At 39.3% G+C, this 22,922-nt stretch overlaps 1 protein-coding gene across 13 annotated transcripts in view; it reads right to left on the bottom strand.

The window, feature by feature from the left end:
* Window positions 1–22,922, bottom strand: part of CNTLN (centlein) — a 262,113-nt gene that overhangs the window by 167,677 nt on the left and 71,514 nt on the right. For 12 of the 13 annotated variants that reach the window (XR_004971322.1, XM_036331215.1, XM_036331216.1 and 9 more), the window contains 3 exons: window positions 19,481–19,615; window positions 18,714–18,893; window positions 9,370–9,503 (listed from right to left, as the gene is read on the bottom strand). Coding sequence is in view for 12 of the 13 variants with exons in the window: in XM_036331215.1 (XP_036187108.1) it covers window positions 9,370–9,503; window positions 18,714–18,893; window positions 19,481–19,615 (449 nt within the window). In the remaining variant the exon portion in view is untranslated. The remainder of the gene's footprint in view (window positions 1–9,369; window positions 9,504–18,713; window positions 18,894–19,480; window positions 19,616–22,922) is intronic. The other variant, XM_036331217.1, reaches the window with a different exon arrangement.

Genomic DNA, 22,922 nt, shown 5'->3' with positions numbered 1-22,922 from the left:
GGGAGCGGGGAGAGGGGGTCCTTCAGCCCAGCCTGTACCCTCTCCAATCTGGAACCCCTCTGGGGGTATCCCTGGGATTGAGCCTAAACCGGCAGTCAGACATCTCTCTCACAATCCTGGACCCCTGGCTCCTAATCATTCGCCTGCCTGCCTGCCTGCCTGGTCATCCCTAACTGCCCCCTTTGCCAGCCTGGTCACCCCTTACTGCCCCCCCTGCCGACTGGTCACCCCCAACTGCCCCCCTCTGCCAGACTGGTCACCCCTAACTGCTCCCCATGCTGGCATGGTCACCCCTGCCACCCCTGCCAACACAGTCACCCCCAACTGCCCCCCCTGCTGGCCTGGTTGCCCCTTACTGCCCCCCGACAGCCAGGTCACCCCCAACTGCCCCCCCCTGCCAGCATGATTGCCCTAACTGCCCCCCTGCTGACCTGGTCACCCCTAACAGCCCCTGGTCACCCTTAACTGCCTCCCCTGCTGGCATGGTTGCCCCTAACTGCCACACCCGCCAGCCTGGATACCCCTAACTGCTCCCACCCCACCGGCCTGATCTAGTCACCTCTTACTGCCCCTCCTGACGGCCTGGTCACCTCCAACTGCCCCCCCTCTGCCAGCCTGGTCGCCCGTAACTGCCCCCCCTGCTGGCCTGGTTGCCCCAACTGCCCCCCACCCCCGCCAGCCTGGTCGCCCTGCATGGCCCCCCTGCTGGACTGGTTGCCCCACGCAGCCTGCTGTTCAGTCGTTTGGTTGTCCCTCACTAAGCCCCCTGCCAGCCTGGTCGCTCCACGCAGCCTGCTTGTTCAGTCATTTGGTCGTGCCTCACTAACCCCCCTGCCGGCCTGGTCACCCCATGTAGCCTGCTTATTCAGTTGTTTGGTTGTCCCTCACTAACCCCCCTGCTGGCCTGGTAGCCCCACACAGCCATCTGTGAGGGTGTGTGTTTAATTTGCATATTACTTCTTTATTATATAGGATAGCCAAGATTTGGAAGCAGCCCAAGTGTCCATCATTAGATGAGTGGCTAAAAAAGCTCTGGTACAGAAATTTATTTCTCATAGTTCTGTATGCTGGAAGTCAGAGGGTTAAGTGTGGACCCTCTTCAGGGTCACATGTTTCTTGTATGGAAGGCACAATGCAGCCCAGGGAGGTCTCTTTCATAAAAAACTTCAATCTCTTTCAGGAGGTCTCTACCTTAATGACCTAAGTACTGTCCAAAGGCTGCACTTCCTAATGCCATTACATCAAGCACTAGGATTTCAACATATGAATTTTGGGTAGGCACAAACATTCAGACTCTCTGTATTCAAAAAATCAAAACTTGCAAAAAATAACAGTCCAAAACTGGGAGAGGGGAGAGAAGGGAATAATGGTGCAATGCCTCTAAGAAATGTAATATTCACAAGAGGAAGGGAGATGTGACCCACAGTAATAAGGGTTGAAGCATATTGCCATTTTTCAAGAATAACATTGGCAAGAATTATCAAAGGAGATAGGCAATGAATGTAGGATAAAATTCCATCAGAGTATATAGTTAAGACATATGTTAACCAGGAGAATTAGGTAATGTTGTAGTTAGAAAGTAGATATGGTGGGTATAAAAACATGCAATCTTTCTGAAATACTGCTATTTGCAAAAACATGAATGGATCTTAAGAATGTCATGCTAAGTGGAGTAAGTCAGATGGAAAAAGTCTGAACCGTATGATTTTACTCATTGATACAAACAAAAACTAATAGACACAGACAATAGAATGGTGGTTATCAGAGAAAAGAGGAGTGGGAGAAGGTAGAAAAAGTTAAAGGGCAGTCAAATATATGATCATAGAAGAAGACTTGACTTTTGAGTGGTGAACACACAATGCAATATACAGATGATACCTTACAGATTTGTACACTTGAAACCTATATAATTTTGTTAACCAATGTCACCTCAACCAATTTAATAAAATTAAAAAATATATTTATATAACAGCTCACAAACACACAAAAAGTAACATATCTTTTAATACAGTGTAAAACACAGCAAATTTTTCTCTCCTCCAATGCTAGGAGACATTTGTTATTTCTTTATTATATATATACTAGAGGCCTTGTGTACAATATTCGTGCATGAGAGGAGGGGGTCCCTCAGCCCATCCTGCAACCTTTCATAATCTGGGACCCCTCGGGGGATGTCCCACTGCCAGTTTAGGAAGTAGGACATCCCTCTCACGATCCAGGGCCGAAAGGCTCCTAACTGCTTACCTGTTTGCCTGCCTGATTGTCCCTAGCCATTCTGCCTGCCTGCCTCATCGCCCCTAACCACTCGCCTGCCTGCCTCATCGCCCCTAACCACTCGCCTGCCTGCCTCATCGCCCCTAACCACTCTACCTGCCTGCCTGATGCCCCTAACTGCTTGCCTGTTTGATCGCCCCTAACCACTCTGCCTATCTGCCTGATTGCCCCTAACTGCTTGCCTGCCTGCCTGCCTAACTGCCCCTAACCGCTTGCTTTCCTGCCTTATGATCCCTAACCACTCTGCCTGCTGGCCTGATCACCCCTAACCACTCGCCTGCCTGCCTGATCACACCTAACTGCTCGCCTGCATGCCTGACCACCCCCAACCAACTCTGCCTTGCCCCCACCACAGTGGCTTCATCCAGAAGGACATCCAGAATGACGTCCAGAAGGCTGTTCAGCTTTCAGGTCTAAGTAGCATATTATGCTTTTATTATTACAGATATACATTTTTTAATGAATGGATTAAGTGGGAAGTAATAATCACGGGATTAAACAACACATTATTTTTACATTGCCACAGACTCAACTTTCAATCTTATTTTTTAAAAATAAATCTTTATTGTTGAAAGTATTATATATGTCCCTTTTTTCCCCCACTGCCCTCTCGAATCCCCCTTCTCCACAAGCCCTCACCACCCTACCATCTGTGTCCATCAAAATGTCCATACTACCCAAAGCAATCTATACTACCCAAATCAATCTATAGATTCAATGCAATCCCCATTAAATTACCAACAGCATATTTCACAGATCTAGAATGAACGTTTCAAAAATTCATCTGGAATAAAAAAAGACCCCGAATAGCTGCAGCAATCCTGAGAAAGAAGAACAAAGTAGGTAGGATCTCAATACCAGATATCAAGTTGTATTACAAAGCCAGTGTTCTTAAAACAGCTTGGTATTGGCACAAGAACAGACATATAGATCAATGGAATAAAATAGAGATTTCAGAAATCAACCCAAACCACTATGCCCAATTAATATTTGACAAAGGAGGCAAGAGCAGAGCATACCATGGAGTCAAGACAGTCTCGTCAATAAATGGTGTTGAGAAAATTGGACAGATACATGCAAAAAGATGAAACTAGACCATCAACTCACACCATACACAAAAATAAACTCAAAATGGATAAAGGACTTAAACGTAAGTTGGGAAACCATAAAAATACTAGAGGAATCCACAGGCAAAGAAATCGCAAACATATGCCGAAGGAATTTCTTCTCTGAAACTGCTCCTAGGGTAATGGAAACTAAAGAGAAAATAAACAAATGGGACTACATCAAAGTAAAAAGCTTTTGCACAGCAAAGGAAACCATCAACAAAACAACAAGAAAGCCCACTGCATGGGAGAACATATTTGCCAATGGTATCACCAATAAGGGTTTAATCTCCAACATTTACAAGGAACTCATGCAACTTAACAAAAGGAAGATAAACAATCCAATCAAAAAATGGGCAACGGACCTAAATACAGTGGTGCCTTGACTTACAAGTGTCCCGACAATGAGGTACCATCTCACACCTGTCAGAATGGCTATCATCAACAAATCAACAAACGACAAGTGCTGGAGAGGATGTGGAGAAAAAAGGAACCCTTGTGCACTGCTGGTGGGAATGCAGACTGGTGCAGCCATTATGGAAGACAGTATGGAGCTTCCGCAAAAACCTAAAAATGGAACTCCCATTTGACCTAGTGATCCCACTTCTAGGAATATACCCCAAGAAACTAGAAACACCAATCAGAAAGGATATATGCACCCCTATGTTCATAGCAGCACAATTTACAATAGCTAAGATTTGGAAACAGCGTAAGTGCCCATCAGCAGATGAGTGGATTAGAAAACTGTGGTACATCTACACAATGAAATACTATGCTGCGGTAAAAAAGAAGGAATTATTGCCATTTGCAACAGCATGGATGGAACTGGAGAGCATTATGCTAAGGGAAATAAGCCAGTCAGAGAAAGATAAATACCACATGATCTTACTCATTTGTGGACTATAGAGAACATAGACTGATGAACAGGGACAGATCCAAAGACAGAGAAACAGCGATCAGACTATCAATCCCCAGAGGGAAAGTAGGGGAGGGAGGGGGTAAGGAGGATAGATCAACCAAAGGACTTGTATGCATGCATATAAGCCAAACCAATGGACACAGAAAACAGGGGGATGAGAGCATGAGTGGGGAAGGGGTGGGGAGATTGGGGGTTAATGGGAAATGAGGACACATTTGTAATACCTTAACCAATAAAGAAATTTAAAAAAAAATAAATCTTTATTGTTGAAAGTATTATATATGTCCCTTTTTCCCCCATTGCCTTCTCCAATCCCCCTTCTCCACAAGCCCTCACCACCCTACTGTCTGTGTCCATGGGTTATGTACATGCATACATAAGTTCAATGGTTGATCTCTCCACCCTTCCACCTTTCCCTACATTCCTCTGAGGTTTGATAGTCTGATAGATGTCTCCATGACTCTGGGTCTATTTTTGTTCATTAGTTTATGTTGTTCCTTAGATTCCACATATGAGTGAGATCATATGATATTTAATTTTCTCTGACTGGCTTACTTTGCTTTTTTTTTCATAATTTTTTTTTATTGTTTTACTAGAGGCCCGGTGCACAAAAATTTGTGCACTCGGGGGGAGGGGGGGTGCCTCAGCCCGGTCTGTGCCCTCTCGCAGTCTGGGACCCCTCGGGAGATAACGACCTGCTGGCTTAGGCCTGCTCCCGGGTGGCTGAGGGCAGGCCCAATCCCTAGGTGCAGCCCCTGGTCGGGCTCAGAGCAGGGCCGATTGGGGAGTTGGGGTGCCGCTCCTGTCATGCTCAGAGCAGGGAGGATTGGGAGGTTGTGATGCCACCCTCAGTCACACTCAGGGTAGGGCCGATTTGGGGGTTGGGGCACCGCCCCCTGTCACACTCAAGGCAGGGTCGATGGGGAGGTTGCGGCGCCACCCCCTGTCACACACAGAGCAGGGCGGATCAGGGGTTGGGGCGCTGCCACTGTCACACTCAGGGCAGGGCCAATGGGGAGGTTATGGCTCTACCCCATCACACACAGAGCAGGGCCCGTGGGGTGGGGGTTGGGGTGCCACCCTCTATCACCCACAGAGCAGGGCCGATCAGGGGGTTGGGGCACTGCCCACTGTCACGAACAAAGCAGGGCAGATAGGGAGGTTGTGGCCCCGCCCCCTGTCACACACAGAGCCACAGGGCAATCAGGAGGTTTGGGCGCTGCCCCGTGTCACACTGATCCCGGTGCCGGGAGGCCTCGTGGCTCCGCTGATCCCGGTGCTGGGAGACATATTACTCTTTTACTATATAGGATAGAGGCCTGGTGCATGGGTGGGTGCCGGCTGGTTTGCCCTGAAGGGTGTCCTGGATCAGGGTTGGAGCCCCACTGGGGTGTCTGGCCAGCCTGGGTGGGGGGATGATGGCTGTTTGCAGCTGGTTACACACCCTTCAGGGTGGGGTCCCCACTGGGGTGCCTGGCCAGTCTGGGTGAGGGGCTGAGGGCTGTTTTCAGGCTGGCGGGTGACTGAATCTCCCAACCACTGCTTTTTTTCTTTTTTTTTCTTTTTTATTCTGGGCCAGCTTTAGCTTTGAGGCTTGGCTCCAGCTCGTAGGCCTCCGCTGCTGAAAGCAGGTTTCTGGCCTTTGTTTACCTTCTGTATTTGAAACAATGTTGCGATCCTGCTGGCTGAAGCCCGGCGGACTAAAGCAGGTTTCTGGGGTTTTGTTTAGCTTCTATATTTGTAACATAGTTGCTTAGAGTTGCAGCTCAGAGGCCTGCAGTGGCAGGCGGGGAACATTGGAGTCCTCCGTCACTGAAGCAAGCAAGCCTCATGTTAGTTTCAAGCTGCCTGGCTGCCAACACCATCTTGGCTGGCAGTTAATTTGCATATTTCCCTGATTAGCCAATGGGAAGGGTAGCGGTCATACACTAATTACCATGTTTCTCTTTTATTAGATAGGATTGCTTATAGTATTACAAAGGGTATTACATACGTGTCCTTTTTTTTCCCCCGCCCTTGAGAATCCCCTGGCCTCACCTGCCCCCTAGTGTCTTATGTCCATTGGTTATGCTTATATGCATGCATACAAGTCCTTCAGTTGATCTCTTACCCCCCTTCCTGCCCCCAAACCTCCCCGGCCTTCCCACTGCAGTTTGACAATCTGTTTGAGGCAGCTCTGCCTCTGTATCTATTATTGTTCATAAGTTTATAATGGTCCTTATTGTCCATGAATGAGTGTGATCATGTGGTATTTTTCCTTCATTGACTGTCTTACTTCACGTAGCATAATGCTCTCCAGTTCTATCTATGCCGTTGCAAATGGTAAGAGTTCCTTCTTTTTTACAGCAGCATAGTATTCCATCGTGTAGATGTACCACAGTTTTCTAATCCATTCATCTACTGATGGGCACTTAGGCTGTTTCCAGACCTTAGCTATGGTGAATTGTGCTGCTATGAACATAGGGGTGCATATATCCTTTCTGATTGGTATTTCTGGTTTCTTGGGATATATTCTTAGAAGTGGGATCACAGGGTCAAATGGGAGTTCCATTTTTAGTTTTTTGAGGAAGCTCCATACTGTCTTCCATAGTGGCTGCACCAGTCTGCATTCCCACCAGCAGTGCACGAGTGTTCCTTTTTCTCCACATCCTCTCCAACACTTATTGCTTGTTGATTTGTTGATGAGGGCCAGCCTGACAGGTGTGAGATGATACCTCATTGTTGTTTTGATTTGCATCTCTCGGATAATTAGTGACTTTGAGCATGTTTTCATATGTCTCTTGGCTTTCTGAATGTCCTCTTTTGAAAGGTGTCTATTTAGATCCTTTGCCCATTTTTTGATTACATTGTTTATCTTCCTTTTGATAAGTTGTATGAGTTCTCTATAAATTTTGGAGATTAGGGCCTTATCAGATATGACATTGGCAAATATGTTTTCCCACGGAGTGGGCTTTCTTGTTTTGTTGATGGTTTCTTTTGCTGTGCAGAAGCTTTTTATTTTGATGTAGTCTCATTTGTTCATTTTCTCTTTAGTTTCAAGTGCCCTAGGAGCTGTATCAGTGAAGAAATTGCTTTGGCATATGTCTGAGATTTTGTTGCCTTTGGATTCTTCTAGAATTTTTATGGTTTCCCATCGTACATTTAAGTTCTTTATCCATTTTGAGTTTATTTTTGTGTATGGTGTAAGTTGGTGGTCTAGTTTTATTTTCTTGCATATATCTGTCCAATTTTCCCAACACCATTTATTGAAGAGACTATCTTGGCTCCATTGTATGTTCTTGCCTCCTTTGTCAAATATTAATTGAGCATATTGGTTCGGGCCTATTTCTGGGCTCTCTATTCTATTCCATTGATCTATATGTCTGTTCTTGTCTATATGTTTGCCCTGAAGGGTGTGTGACCAGTTGCAAACAGCCATCATCCCCTCACCCAGGCTGGCCAGGCACCCCAGTGGGACCCCAACCCTGATCCAGGACACCCTTCAGGGCAAACCAGCCGGCCCCCACCCATGCACCAGGCCTCTATCCTGTGTAGTAAAAGGGTAATATGTCTCCCAGCACCGGGATCAGCGGAGCCGTGAAGCCTCCCAGCACCGGATCAGAGGAGCAGCGAGGCCTCCCGGCACCGGGATCAGCGTGACAGGGGGCAGCACCCAAAACCCCTGATCGCCCTGCGGCTCTGTGTGTGACAGGGGGCGGGGCCACAACCTCCCTATCCGCCCTGCTCTTTCATGACAGGGGAAGGCTCCCAAACCCCCTGATCAGCCCTGCTCTGTGCCTGATAGGGGGGAGCTCCCCAACCCCCTGATCGCCCTGCGGCTCTGTGTGTGACAGGATGTGGCGTCCCAACCCCCTGAACAGCCTTGCTCTGTGTGTGACAGGGTGTGGCGCTCCAACCCCCCCGCCAGGTGCTCTGCTCTGTGTGTGATGGGTTAGAGCCATAACCTCCCCATCAGCCCTGCCCTGAGTGTGACAGTGGCGGCGCTCCAACCACCTGATCGGCCCTGCTCTGTGGGTGATAGAGGGTGGTGCCCCAACTCCGCTATCGGCCCTACTCTGTGTGTGACAGGGGGCAGCGCCCCAATCCCCTGATCAACCCTGCTCTGTGCGTGACAGGGGGTGGCACCGCAACCTCCCCATCAACCCTGCCTTGAGTGTGACAGGGGGCGGCACCCCAACTCCCCAATCGGCCCTGCTCTGAGCCCAACCAGGGGCTGCACCTAGGGATTGGGCCTGCCCTCTGCCACCTGGGAGCAGGCCTAAGCCAGTAGGTCGTTATCTCCCGAGGGGTCCCAGACTGCGAGAGGGCACAGGCCGGACTGAGGGGCCCCGCCTCTCCTCCCCGAATGCACAAATTTTTGTGCACCAGGCCTCTAGTATGTATATAAGTGTGTTATATACATACTTTATATAGTGGTAGCACCAGAGATATGATAAACTTTGTATGATTTTATTTTAATTAAGTAAAAATGTACACATACATACATGTGTATATATACATGACATATTTGTATATGTGTATATATATATTTATATGTTTATACTTTAACACTATTTTATGATAAAGGTAATTATGAATTAAATTAATAGGTAGTTTAAAATCTTTCAAAATGCTTAAAAACACAAGTTTTTCAAGTAATCCTACTTTATGCTTAGTACTATAAAATTAACTATTTTGATACAGAATTAATATTTCACAAACTAAAACTATTTAGAATGTAATAAAAATAAAAAATGGGTTTATCATTATTTTTCATTGTAACAATAATTATATTATATATGGCTAGGAATTTTTAAAGAAAATAAATGATTGTGTTTTTTTTTATTTAAAAACTGAAACAAGGCTACTCTTGGAGCATGCTTTTGCAAATCCTATGAAACTGCTCATTCTCCCCAACAAATATTCCCAGTTTGGTGTATATAATTTCAGATAGTGTCAGTGCACAAACATATGTACCCACAGAAGACATATTTTTGTAATTTTGTGGTATTAACAATAAACAGAAATGCTACCATTCTCAATAACTAATGACATTTCTATAATGTTAAATTAAAAACTGAATATACTTGCCTGACCAGGGTAATATCCATATCCTTCTGGATAAGTTCAGTCTGTTTATTCGTCAACTGTAATGAGAGAGCATTGTATTTACTCTGTGAAACTTCAATTTCTTTCCTTGCTTCCATTAAATTGTCTTCAAAGGCCTGAAATTAGAACACATATAAAAGTCTAATATAATATCAAATAAGAAGAAATAAAATGTCTGGCACAGTTAACTAATTAGTTTACAAAATGACAGTGAAAATAAGTAGTGTTTTCAATGTTTTTTCGTTTGTTTGTTTTTACTTTAAGAAATTTAGTAGATGCAATTACGTTTATAGTAGTCACAGACGCTTTTTTCAGACTCTGAAAAAGTATCCTGGCTTCCTTGTATGAAAGTTAATGATTTGAAACAAATAAACTTGAAATTCTAGGTAGGAATTTACTTATTAAAATTAAAATAAAGAAATTATCATACAATAAAAAATTTAATTACATGAACAAAAAATGAACTCATTTACTTAAATATTAACCAAGAAAAATGGCAGATATTTCATTATTTACTCTATGTTAACTGCCCACACATAAATGCACTCAGAGAAGAAAAGATAGTACTGCAAAAAGGATATCAAAATAATTTTATAATGTTTGAGACTGAGATCATGCTGAGTTCTCTTGATTGTAGTGAAATTTCACCTATAGTTCTTCGAAGTTGGCCTTTTCATGCTAATAGTGCTCTAAATCTTCTTCCATTTTGAAACTATTTAAAACCTAATGTTATCTTTTCAAAGATAATTTTCTCAAAAATATGTTATAATTTTAATTATTTTCACAAAGTATTAAATGAATTTTATATCTAATAATACAGTATGCCCACACAAACAACATACAATCATTATTTCTAAAGTGAACACCAGGCTTTAGAAATCTACCCTAGCCAAGCTCCCAATGCTCTTAGATTCACCCTACAGTAGCTAGAATAAATTTTTTTTAATCCTCACCTGAGAACACATTTATTGATTTTTTTTAGAGAGAGGGGGAGGGAGGGGCAGATAGGAAAAAAGAAAGAGGAAGGAGGGGAGAGAGGGAGGGAGGGAGAAAGAGAGAGAGAGAGAGAGAGAGAGAGAGAGAGAGAGAGAGAGAGAGAGAGAGAGAAGCGAGAGACATCAGTTGCCTCCTGTACGTACCCCAACCAGGATGGAACCCACAATGTAGGTATGTGCCCTGAATGAAATCAAACCCACATCCTTTTTAGTTTACTGGACGATGCTTCAACCAACTGAGCAATGCAGCCAAAGCTACAGTAATCTTAAAAAAAAAAAATACTGGCAGAGGTCAATGGGGAAAAAGGAAGACATATGTAATACTTTCAACAACAAAGTTGTTGTTTTTTTGTTTATTTTTTTTAAAAAAGAATTTACCGCAAAGCTCAGAATACACATTATTCTCAAGTGCACACGGGACATTTTCAAAGACAGACCACATATTAGGACACAGGCAAAGTCTCTTCAAATTCAAGAAGATAGAAATCATATCAAGCATCTTCTCAGATCATAATGGCATAAAATTAGAAATCAACTACAATAAAAACAATGAAAGAAATTAAACACGTGGAGGCTAAATAGCATGCTATTAAACAATGATTGGGTTACCAAAGAGATCAAAGAAGAAATTAAAAGCATCATGGCAACAAATGATAATGAAAACACACCAATCCAAAATCTATGGGACACAGTGAAAGCAGTTCTGAGAGGAAAGTTCATAGTTCTACAGGCCTACCTCAAAAAACAAGAAAAAATGGTAATAAATTATCTAACTGTATAACTTAAAGAACCAGAAAGAGAGAACAATGAGAAAAGCTCAGAGTGAGCAGAAGGAAGGAAATAATAAAGACCAGAAAGGAAATAAACAACATGGAGACCAAAAAAACAATACAAAAGATCAATGAAACTTAGAGCTCATTCTTTGAAAGGATAAACAAGATTGATGAACCTCTAGCCAGGCTCACCATGAAACAAAGAGAGAGGACCCAAATAAAAAAAAATCAGAAATGAAAGAGGTGAAATAACAACTGACCCCACAGAAAGACAAAGGATTATAAAAAAAAAAAAAAAAATGCCACGAACAACTCTTCCAGCAAACTGGACAACCTAGACGAAATGGATATATTCCTAAAAAATACAAGCTTCCAAAACTCAATCAAGAAGAATAAAAAAAAAACAGAATAAGCTTATAACTACTGATGAAATTGAAACAATTATCAAAAAAACTTCGAGCAAACAAAAGCCTTGGTCCGGATGACTTTACAGGTGAGTTCTACCAAGCATTCAAAAAACTAAAACCTATCCTCCTCAGACTACTCCAAAAATTTCAAGAGGAAGGCACACTACCAAGCTCTTTCAATGAAGCCAGCATCACCCTCATACCAAAACCAGATAAAACACCACAAAGAAGAGAACTACAGGCCAATATCCTTGATGAACATAGATGCTAAAGTCCTCAATAAAATTCTAGCAAATCAGATCCAGCATTACATTAGAAAGATCATACACCATGACCAAGTGGGATTTATTCCGGGATGCAAGGATGGTACAATATCCACAAATCAATACACATGATGCATCACATAAACAAATTGAGAGACAAAAATCACATAGTCATATCAATTGATGCACAAAAAACATTTGACAAAATCCAACATCCTTTCCTGATAAAAACTCTCAGCAAAGTGGGAATAGAGGGATCATACCTCAACATAATAAAAGCCATATATGACAAACCTACAGCCAACATCATACCTAATGGGCTAAAAATAAAACCATCCTAAGAACAGGAACAAGACAGGGATGCCCACTCTCACTAATCCAGTTCAACACAGTACTGGAAGTGCTAGCCAAAGCTATCGGACATGAAGAAGAAATAAAAGGCATTAAAATTGGAAAAGAAGTAAAACTGTCATTATTCACAGATGATATGATATTGTATGACACTGTACATAGAAAACCCTAAAGACTCGATCAAAATACTAGACTTAATAAGTGAGTCTGGCAATGTAGCAGGATACAAAATTAACACCCAGAAATCTATGGCTCTTTTATACACCAATAATGAACTCACAGAAAGAGAAACTAAAAAAAAAACATTCCATTTACCATTGCAACAAAAAAATTAAGATACAGAGGAATAATTTTAACCAAAGAGGTAAAGGACCTGTACTCAAAAAACTATAGGATGCTGAAAAAAGAGATAGAGGAAGACATAAACAAATGGAAGAACATACCGTGTTCATGGATTGGAAGAATCAACATCATTAAAATGTCCATACTACCCAAAGCAATCTATGGATTCAATGCAATCCCCATTAAAATACTAATGGCATATTTCACAGACCTAGAACAAACTCTCCAAAAATTAATCTGGAATAAAAAAGACCCCAAATAGCCACAGAAATCCTGAGAAAGAAGAACAAAATTGGAGGGATCACAATACCAGATATCAAGCTATATTACAAAGCCATGGTTCTCAAAATTGCCTGGTACTGGCACAAGAACAGACATATAGACCAATGGAACAGAACAGAGAATCCAGAAACAGACCCAAGCCATTATGCTCAATTAATATTTGACAAAGGAGGCAACAGCATACAGTGGAGTCAAGACAGTCTCTTCAATAAATGGTGTTGGGAAAATTGGACAGATACATGCAAAAAAAAAAAAAAAAGAAAAAAGAAAAGAAACTAGTCACCAAATTACACCATACACAAAAACAAATTCAAAATGGATAAAGAGTTTAAATATAAGATGGGAAACCATAGAAATCTTAGAAGCCATTGGCGGCAAAATAGCAGACATATGTCATAGCAAGATCTTTACCATTACAGCTCTAGGACAATGGAAACTAAGGAGAAAACAAACAAATGGGAATACATCAAGATAAAAAGCTTCTGCACAGCAAAAGAAACCATCAACAAAACAACAAGAAAGCCCACTGCAAGGGAGAACATATTTGCCAATGCTATTTCAGATAAAGGTTTAAGCTCCAAAATTTATAAGGAACTCATACAACTTAACAAAAGGAAGATAAATAATCCAATAAAAAAAAAAAGGTCATAGACCTAAATAGACACTTTTCGAAAGAGGACATACAGAAGGCCAAGAAACATATGAAAATATGTTCAAAGTCATTAATCTTCAGAGAGAGAAAATCAAAACAACAATGAGGTACCATCTCACACCTGTCAGAATGGCTATCATCAGCAAGTCAACAAATGATAAGTGCTGGCGAGGATGCAGAGAAGAAGGAACCCTCATGCAATGCTGGTGGGAATGCAGACTGATGCAGCCTTTGTGGAAAACAGTATGGAGTTTCCTCAAAAAATTAAAAATGGAACTCCCATTTGACCCCGTGATCCCACTTCTAGGAATATATCCCAAGAAAACAGCAACACCCACAGAAAGGACATATGCACCTCTATGTTCATAGCAGCACAATTTACAATAGCTAAGATTTGGAATCAGCATAAGTGCCTGTCAGCAGATGAGTGGATTAGAAAACAGTGGTAAATCTACACAATAGAATACTATGCTACTGTAAAAAAGAAGGAATTCTTACCATTCGCAACAGCATGGATGGAACTGGAGAGCATTATGCTAAGCGAAATAAGCCAGTCAGAGAAAGATAAATATCACAAGATCTCACTCATTTGTGGACTATAATGAACAACATAAACTGATGAACAAAATAGAGCCAGAGACATAGAAGCATCGAACAGACCGTCAAACCTAAGTGAGTAGGATGGGGGAAGGGAGAGTAACAGATCAAGCAAAGGACTTGTATGGATGCATATGAGCATAAGCAATAGACACAGACAGCAGGGGAGTGAGGGTATGTGCTTGAGAGTGGGAGTGGCTGGGGAGAGGTCAATTGGGGGAAAAGAAGACTTATGTAATACTTTAAAGAATAAAGAATTTTAAAAAAATAGAATCAAATTTTGTTGTTAAAATGTAAAATAACAAAATGTGAACAATACACCAGAGGGTTCAACAACAAATATAAGCAGATAGAAGAAAGAATCAGTAAAATAGAGATATAACCTGTGAAATTATTGATTTTGAGAAGAAGGAAAAATGAAAAATGAATAGTTCTTATGGGGTCAGTGGAGCACCATTAAGAAAATCAACATACACATTATAGGAGTCCCAAAAGATGAGACAGAAAACAGCAAAAAAAATAAGATTTGAAAAAATAATGACCAAACACTTCCCAACTTTGATATGAGATTTGCATATAAAAACCTAAAGACCTCAATGAACTCGAAGTAAGATCAATAGAAAGACACCCATATTGAGATACACTGTAATAAAACTTTGAAATACAACTAAAAGCAAAGAGAGAATCTTGAAAGCAACAACAGAGAGTTACTTGTCATATACAAGGGACATTAATGAGATTAATAGCTGATTTATAATAAAAATTCATAGAAGCAGGAGGCAGTGGAACGACATATTTAATGATATAAAAGAAAAGAATTGATGACATTGAATTTTATACCCAGCATAAGTGTTTTCAAAATTTAGAGAGTAATTAAGGTATTTATAGATAAGCAAAAGCTGATGGAGCTGGATCTGTCTTAGGAGAGATGCTAATCATTTAGATTGAAATAAAAGGATGCAAAACAGTGACTGAAAGCCATATGAAGAAACAGAGACTCCAATAAAGGAAAATATGTGGGGAAATATAAAAGCCAATATTACTGCATATTTGGTAACTGCTTTTTATTTCCTACATGATTAAATGACAAGCAAATAAAAATTACTAATCTATGCTACAGGGCACACAATTTTACTAAAAAAAGAGTAATATGCAAATTGACTATCACTCCAACACACAACATGGCCGCTCCCATGTGGACACAAGATGGCCAGCAGGGGAGAGCAGTTGCGGGCAATCAGGCCTGCAGGGTAGGGCAGTTGGGGGACCAGGCCTGCAGGGGAGGGCAGTTGGGGGGACCAGGCCTGCAGGGAAGGGCAGTTGGGGGGACCCAGGCCTGCAGGGTAGGGCAGTTAGGAGTGACCAGGCCTGCAGGGGAGGGCAGTTAGGGGTGTCCAGGCCTGCAGGGGAGGGCAGTTGGGGGGAACCTGGTCTGCAGGGGAGGGCAGTTGGGGGGGACCAGGCCTGTAGGGGAGGGTAGTTAGGGAGGACCAGGCCTGCAAGGGAGAGCAATTAGGGGCAACCAGGCCAGCAGGGGAGGGCAGTTAGGGGTGACCAGGCTGGCAGGGGAGGGCAGTTAGGGGCAATCAGGCCGGCATAGGAGCAGTTAAGTGTCGATCAGGCTGGCAGGGGAGTGGTTAGGGGCAATCAGGCAGGCAGGCAGGCAGGCAGTTGGGAGCCAACAGTCCTGGATTGTGAGAGGGATGTCCGACTGCCCGTTTAGGTCCGATCCCACTTCGACTGCCCGTTTAGGTCGGATCCCAAGTGGAATCGGACCTAAACGGGCAGTCGGACATCCCTCGAGGGTCCCAGATTGGAGAGGGTGCAGGCTGGGCTGAGGAAAACACACCTTGCCCTGTGCATGAATTTCGTGCACCGGGCCTCTAGTAACATAAAAATAACATGAAGGGAAAGAGCAATATAGGAGAAAAATTGTGTATGCTACTGAAGATAAATATATATGTCCACTTTCATGATCTTGGCTCAGTCAACAGTTTCTCTGATATGACACAAAAAACACAGGGAACAAAATGTTGATAAATTCAGTATCATCAAAAGTTAAAATTTTTGTGCTTGAAATAATATTATTACAGAAGAAAAAAAAACTTGAGAATTGTATAGCTAAAAGGAGACTTGTATCCAGAATATAAGCAAAAGAAATGAACACACATTTTTCCAAAGATATACACATTTATTCAAAAAACATACAATGGCCAATACATATGAAAAGATGTTCAACATCAGGGAATACAATCAAAACCCATTGAGAAGCCATTTTGTATCCACAAGGAAGACTATAATTAAATAGACATGACCTCCCCTGGCCAGTGTTCTCAGTGGTTAGAGCATCAGACTGCACACCTAAAAGTCCTAAGTTCGATTCCCAGTCAAGGGCATGTGCCTGTGTTGCAGGTTCAATCCTGGCCCTGGTCAGGGCACATGCAGGAGGCAAGCAATCAAAGTGTCTCTCTTATACCAATGTTTCTCTTTCTCTCTCTCTCTCTCTCTCTCTCTCTCTCTCTCTCTCTCTCTCTCTCTCTCCTCTCCCTCTGTCCCTTCCACTCTCTCTAAAAGTCAATGGGAAAATATCCTCAGGTGAGGATTAAAATAAATAAATAAATAAATAAATATATTAGAAAAAACAAAAATACAGACAAGTCGCCCTGGCCAATGAAGCTCAGTTGATTGGAGCATCGTCCCATACATGGGAGGGTTGTGGGTTCAATTCCCAGTCAGAGCACATACCTAGGTTGTGGGTTCGATCCTCAATCTGACTGCAAATGGGAGGAAACCAATCAATGTTCTCTCTCACCTTTCTCTCTCCCTCTCTCTCTCACACTCTCCTTCTTCCTTCCCTTTTCTGTACAATCAATGATCATATCCTCAGGTGAAGATTAAAAATAATAAAAAATAAATAAAATTTAAAAAGACAAGTCAACAAATGTTGAGGATGGCAGAGAAATCAGAACCCTCATACACTGCTGCTCAGCATGTAAAATGGTGCAGCTGCTTTTTTTTTAAACATCTGTATTGATAAACATTTTAATTAGTACCAACTTCCAACAATGAGCAAAATGTAAATGACAGGTGGATGCAGGTTGAGTAATGAGACCAGAAAGCCACTGTTTCCTTTCTACTCCAAGAATTTCAAGAAACAGTCCATATACTACCTCTTTTTAAAAGTAAGCTGATAAATTCTCCTGAACCCTAAAATTATCAACAATACACAAATAGTTATCATTGTTTTGGTGCAGCTGCTTTTGAAAACAATCTGACATTTCCTCTAAAACTTAAGGACAGAGTTACACTAAGGCTCAGTGATCTCATTTCTTGTTATGTACCTAAGAAAAATTAAGATATATGTATGTACATACAAAATATTGTATACAAATGTTCAGAGCAGCATTATTCATAACACAAGTGTCCATATACTAGTGATAAATAAAATGTTGAATATCTATAAGATGGAATATCAATCAACAATAAAAAAGGATGAAGCACCAATACATGCTACACCATGGATAAATCCTGAAAACATTATTCTAAGTGGCAGAAGTCAGTCACAAAAGATCACATACTATGATTTTAGTTAGAATAGAAAAATCTATAGAGAAAGAAAGTAGATTAGTGGTTATCTACTAATCCTTTGTGGAGCTAAGGATAAATGAGTAGTGATTGCTTAAGGTTACAGGATTTCTTTTGGGGATGATGAAAATGATTTCAAATTAATTGTGGCAATAGTTGCTCAACTATGCATAAACTAAAACTACTGAACTGTACACTTAAATGGATTCAATACAAGATATGTAAATTACATGTCAATTAATATTTTAGAGAGGAAAGAAGCAGCATATAATTATATGACTTAGAAAATTTCAGATAATGTACAAATTTTTAGAACCAAGACAGTTGGGAAAAATGCTGAAAAGAAAAAAATAAATATATATGTGTGTTTTTATATATTCTTTTTTATGTGTGTATACATAAAGGGACTATCATATTTGCTAGCACTAAAATACATTTCTGGCCTTTTCAACAAAATCTGGGGAAAAGAAAAACCTAACATTTGATGGGGAAAAATGAACATAACATTCCCAAGACCAAGAAAGTCACAAAAACATATTATTTTGAAAAATACTGATCAAAAGAGTGTAAGAATATTATAAAGACTGATTGCACCTATATATTCTATAAAATAAGATTTTACTATGAGTAGGCCCTCTTAAGCCAAAGAAACACCATCTTCAAAACTCATATGAGTATTTTTTTAACTGTCTTGTGCTTTTTTAACTTTTTTAAAGGCCTTGAAAATAGTTTTAAAGCTATATTCCAATGAATTCTAGCCTTTATCTATAAATTTAAGCTCTAACTGAAAAGAGTAAAAATTCATGATACTAATATTTCTAAAACATGTTTTCTTTCAAAATGCAATATCATTTATTTTTAGTGATTATATTATAGATAAATATTTGAAGTCAGTTTCCTGCTTTGCAACATCAATTTTTAAAAAGCTGTGGGTCTTAAGTGAAGGAATATAAATTAATACTAGTCCCATTGCTGGATTTGACTATATAACTTGCTATTTAAAGAAAATAACATATAATAAACTTCCCGTGAGAAGTTAGGTCCAAAATCACAGGGTCAATTCCATTCTGATTGCATACCTTTATTTTTGCATCAATGCTATATTTTTCTTTTTTCCAATGAGCTTCCTGCTTCCTCAGTCTCTCCAGGTCATTTAGCAGGTCAACACAGCGGGTACTTAATTTCTCATTTTCCTCTTCCAGGTCTTTTATAACCAGTCTGTTTTGTTCTTCCTTATTCTGTATACACTCTTTACTGTCCTACAGAACAGTGCCATAGGGCCGATAAAAAAAAAAAAATGGTGAGCACTAATCAGCAAATATAAACTGTGCAGTTTTACCCTCACAGCAGCTTCTTCTATATTTGATAGCCAAGGTCACCTGCATACTTTTATTGGCCTCTTTTCATGCAGGTTGATAGATCATATTTTTTCACTGGATGACAGCTTTGATGAGTACACATTTGCAAAGAGACCATTAATTGATCAAGCTGCCTTTGATGCTGTCCCCAGCTATTTTTGAGACTCATACAGACATATACTCCCAGGGTTTTATCAATTAATAATGCCAGTCCCATCAGAATCTAATTACAAGAAGCCACATATTCACACTCCTACTTTCTTAGCTCCATTTCCATCATTAACTATTTATCTGAAAGTTATCAAGCTTGGAGTCTTAGCTTTAAAGCATCTTTCTCAGAGTTTTTGAATGTGAGAAAACTGTGGTACATCAGAGCCTCAGGCAATTTTTCCTCCAAAGTTGTCACTTTCTGTGCCACAAAAGCTGACAAAGCTTAAAGTAGAACTTCAAAGTAATAGTACTGTAAAACAATGTACAAGTCAACACACCTTAACTTCTTGCCTTTTATCTTTAAATTTCTTCTGCAAGTCACTGAATTCTTTCCTTAAGAAAGCATTTTCTTCATCTACTGCAATCTTCCGCTTTACAAGGTCATTTATGTCCTGTTTTAGTCCTGATTCTCTCTTTAAAAAAAGAAATCAGTTATTGGTGAGCTGGTTTTTCTAAGAAAAATTTATGTCATCTAAAACGATTCAGACCTTAATTAAAATGTAAGGATTAACTAGCTTTCATAATAACAATGCTCATTTTCTTCCTGTGATATGCCCACAGGTTTTTAAGTAAACTCCAAGTACAGCATCTATTTATTAGTTTAAAACATAGACCACATAAAAACTAGATACAAAATATTAAGCCACAATCAGAAAGCAAACTTTTAGGATTTAGGTGTGAATAAGAGAAAAACAAAATATTCTAATTAGGAAAATGCATATTAACTAAAGTAAGTATTACCCTTTTGAGTATCATTTGAAAGAAAATATGTTTAAATGAAACAATTACAGTTTTTTTTGAAGGTGTAAATAATTTAAAAGAATAAAAACGGCATGTTTGATTTGGTACCAAAAATATCTTGCTCCATAGAAAGAATATTCAGAATATTTAAAAATTCACAATTTTAACTGAATATTCTTCTTACCAGCCAGAGATATCAAAATGATACTGAACTGAAGGATGTATCCGTGACTCAATTCTTAGTTTCCCACTTCTCTCCTTATAGCTTTTCTCTCAGAAAATGTACCCACCCTCATAGCTTATGGTCTCATCGATGTTTGAAAGGACTACATAATTTATAATCCAGCCCTGACTCTCTCCTAATCACCAACCCACATTTTCAACTTTCTATACAATACCTCCACTTGGATTATCTGCTATCACCTCAAACTAACATGATACAAATGAAATCCATATTCTGATACTATCTCTTTCTTAAACTTCTTCAACTTTTGTCAATCCATCCATTTTTTCAACTAATAGTTATTAAATCCTATTATCTGGCTATACACATTTTTTTAAAGCCTCCAAGTCATTCTTAACATCATCCTTCCTTCAAGCTCCATCTGCCTTTCAACCAAGATATCAGCACATTGTTTTCATATTAAGTAATATATTCAGTAGAAACCTCTAACCTTTTTTCCATCACTGATCTATCACTGATGGTCATATGATCCCTAAATCTCAATTTATTTTGCACTTCCATATTTACTGATAATAAACACTATCTAAAGGACTTAGGGATGAACTTAAAGTAAGAATCAGGGGTAGAATGAAAAATGTGAGTCTAAGGAATAAAATGAGGGTATTTCCTATATTCTAATTTCTTAAAACTATAATGTAAAGTGATTTTCTTTTACTTCTACTTAAAAGTATTTTAAACACTAAATACAGTAATGGACAACTTAATAATAGAAATATGTTCTGAAAAATGCACCATTAGGCGATTTTATTTTTGTGTAAATATCATAGAATATACTTACACAAACTTATATGGAATGGCCTACCACTGTAATTGTATGTACTATATACCTTTATATGAATCTCAGTACAGTAAGTTTGTTTACACGAGAATGACCAGAAACACGCAATGTGCTGTGCTACCACAGTATGATGTCTATGATAAAATTTCTAGGCAATAGGAATTTTTCAGCTCCATTACAATCATATGGGACCACTGTAGTATATGTGGTCCTCCACTGACCTAAAGGTTATTATGTGATACATAACTGTATATAGAAAAATAATCCATAAGTGTGTAAGGTATTAAGAAACAATAAAAAGAGCAGCCCTGTATCCATAACTACCAATTGAAAAAGACAACTTTATCATTATCTTTGAAGGCTCATGTACTAGTATGTCCCCTGATCCTCTTACAGGGGTAAGCATTGTCCTGAAACTTTGGTTCTCACTGTTCTCTTGCTTTTCCTTATAGTTTGAAGACATATACATAGTCTCCCAAAAATGTATACACACTTTAACAGCTGATAGCTCAATTTTGAAAATGAAATGTATTTTAATAACCACTGCCTTTATAATTATTCAATGTGTATGTATACATTTATTTAAATACGTATCCCTATTTAAACTGTATTACACAGTTTAGCTTATTTTTGAACTTTATATAAATTAAACCATACTACACATATTCTGTGGCATGCTATTTTTGCTCAATTTACATTACAGATCGTAATCTAGTAATGGGTAATTAAATCAATTGTAATCTAGTAATGGGTCATCATAATCAGCATTTTTAAGTGGAATAGAATACAATAAAAATATCAAAGTGATATGCTCAAATTCTTACCAAAAACTATGCCCATAAGAATATACTTATGAAAGAAGCAGACACACTTTATATATTAAATGAAATATCTCCTATTTTTTTGCAGAGTTTAATTTGTAATTTCTATTTTGTGCAAATGTTATAAAAGTCATATTTAATATCAACTTTGTTACATTTTTACTTTTAATAGACATAGAAGGATATCTATTATTATATAAAACATTTATTTTATGAGTGTATACTGACTCATAAATTAAAATAATATTTTTCTATGTGGGGATCATATTAAAAAAGGTTGAAAAACATTGCTCTAGATTATATATGTTCACAGGTGAAAGTGCTAGGTCATAGGCTAGATGCACTTCAAGAATTCTCAACAGCTCCACATTTGCAACAACACTTGACTCAAGGTTGTTAATTTTTATAAATCCAATAGATATAAATGACACCTCAACATGGTTTTCATTTCCATTTCCTGTTTATATCAAAATGAGTCTGACGTAAGTCAAGCAGCATTAAAATAGATCCATAAAGAGGGCCTATCCACAATTCATAGCCCATTTTTCTATTCTTATCTAAGTCTTATCCTCCATCATCTAATTCAATTTCTATCTCCTCCATGAGTCTTTCCTAACTAACACAGAAATTTAGCCATTTCTAAATTTCTGTATTGCCTACATTATTTATGCAACACTTAATATACTATCTAGTCTTGCTAATTTTTCCATTATGTATTCATACTGTCTCCCAAACCAAATTATTAAATGTTTATGAATAAGATCTAAACTGAACTATAAATTCAATCATGTTAACTTTTGAATAAAAAAGCATAATACAGTGGGATATTAGTTAACCAAAACTATCACATTCTGGTAATTAGTTTGATAAATTTGATATTATATTACAAAATCATTAAAGTAATATATTAGATAAAGGTGTACTCCCAATAGAGGAATATTGATAAATTAAGTCTTCAAAGATTTGTAAAATTTAGTATAATTCAAAATATTTTTCTAAGAATATATGCCCTCAATGATCTACTTTAAATAATAAAAGCATAGGTATATACAATTACAGTTCATTTTATCATTTAGCTTTATGAAACTTTTTCAATTAACTTTTCTAGATAGAGTACATTCTTTTTTTTTTTAATA

This window comes from Myotis myotis, unplaced genomic scaffold, assembly GCF_014108235.1.
Source record: "Myotis myotis isolate mMyoMyo1 unplaced genomic scaffold, mMyoMyo1.p scaffold_m19_p_12, whole genome shotgun sequence".
Lineage (NCBI taxonomy): Eukaryota > Metazoa > Chordata > Mammalia > Chiroptera > Vespertilionidae > Myotis > Myotis myotis.
Note: the sequence above shows the minus strand (reverse complement) of the source record. Positions and strands in the feature narration are given on the sequence as shown.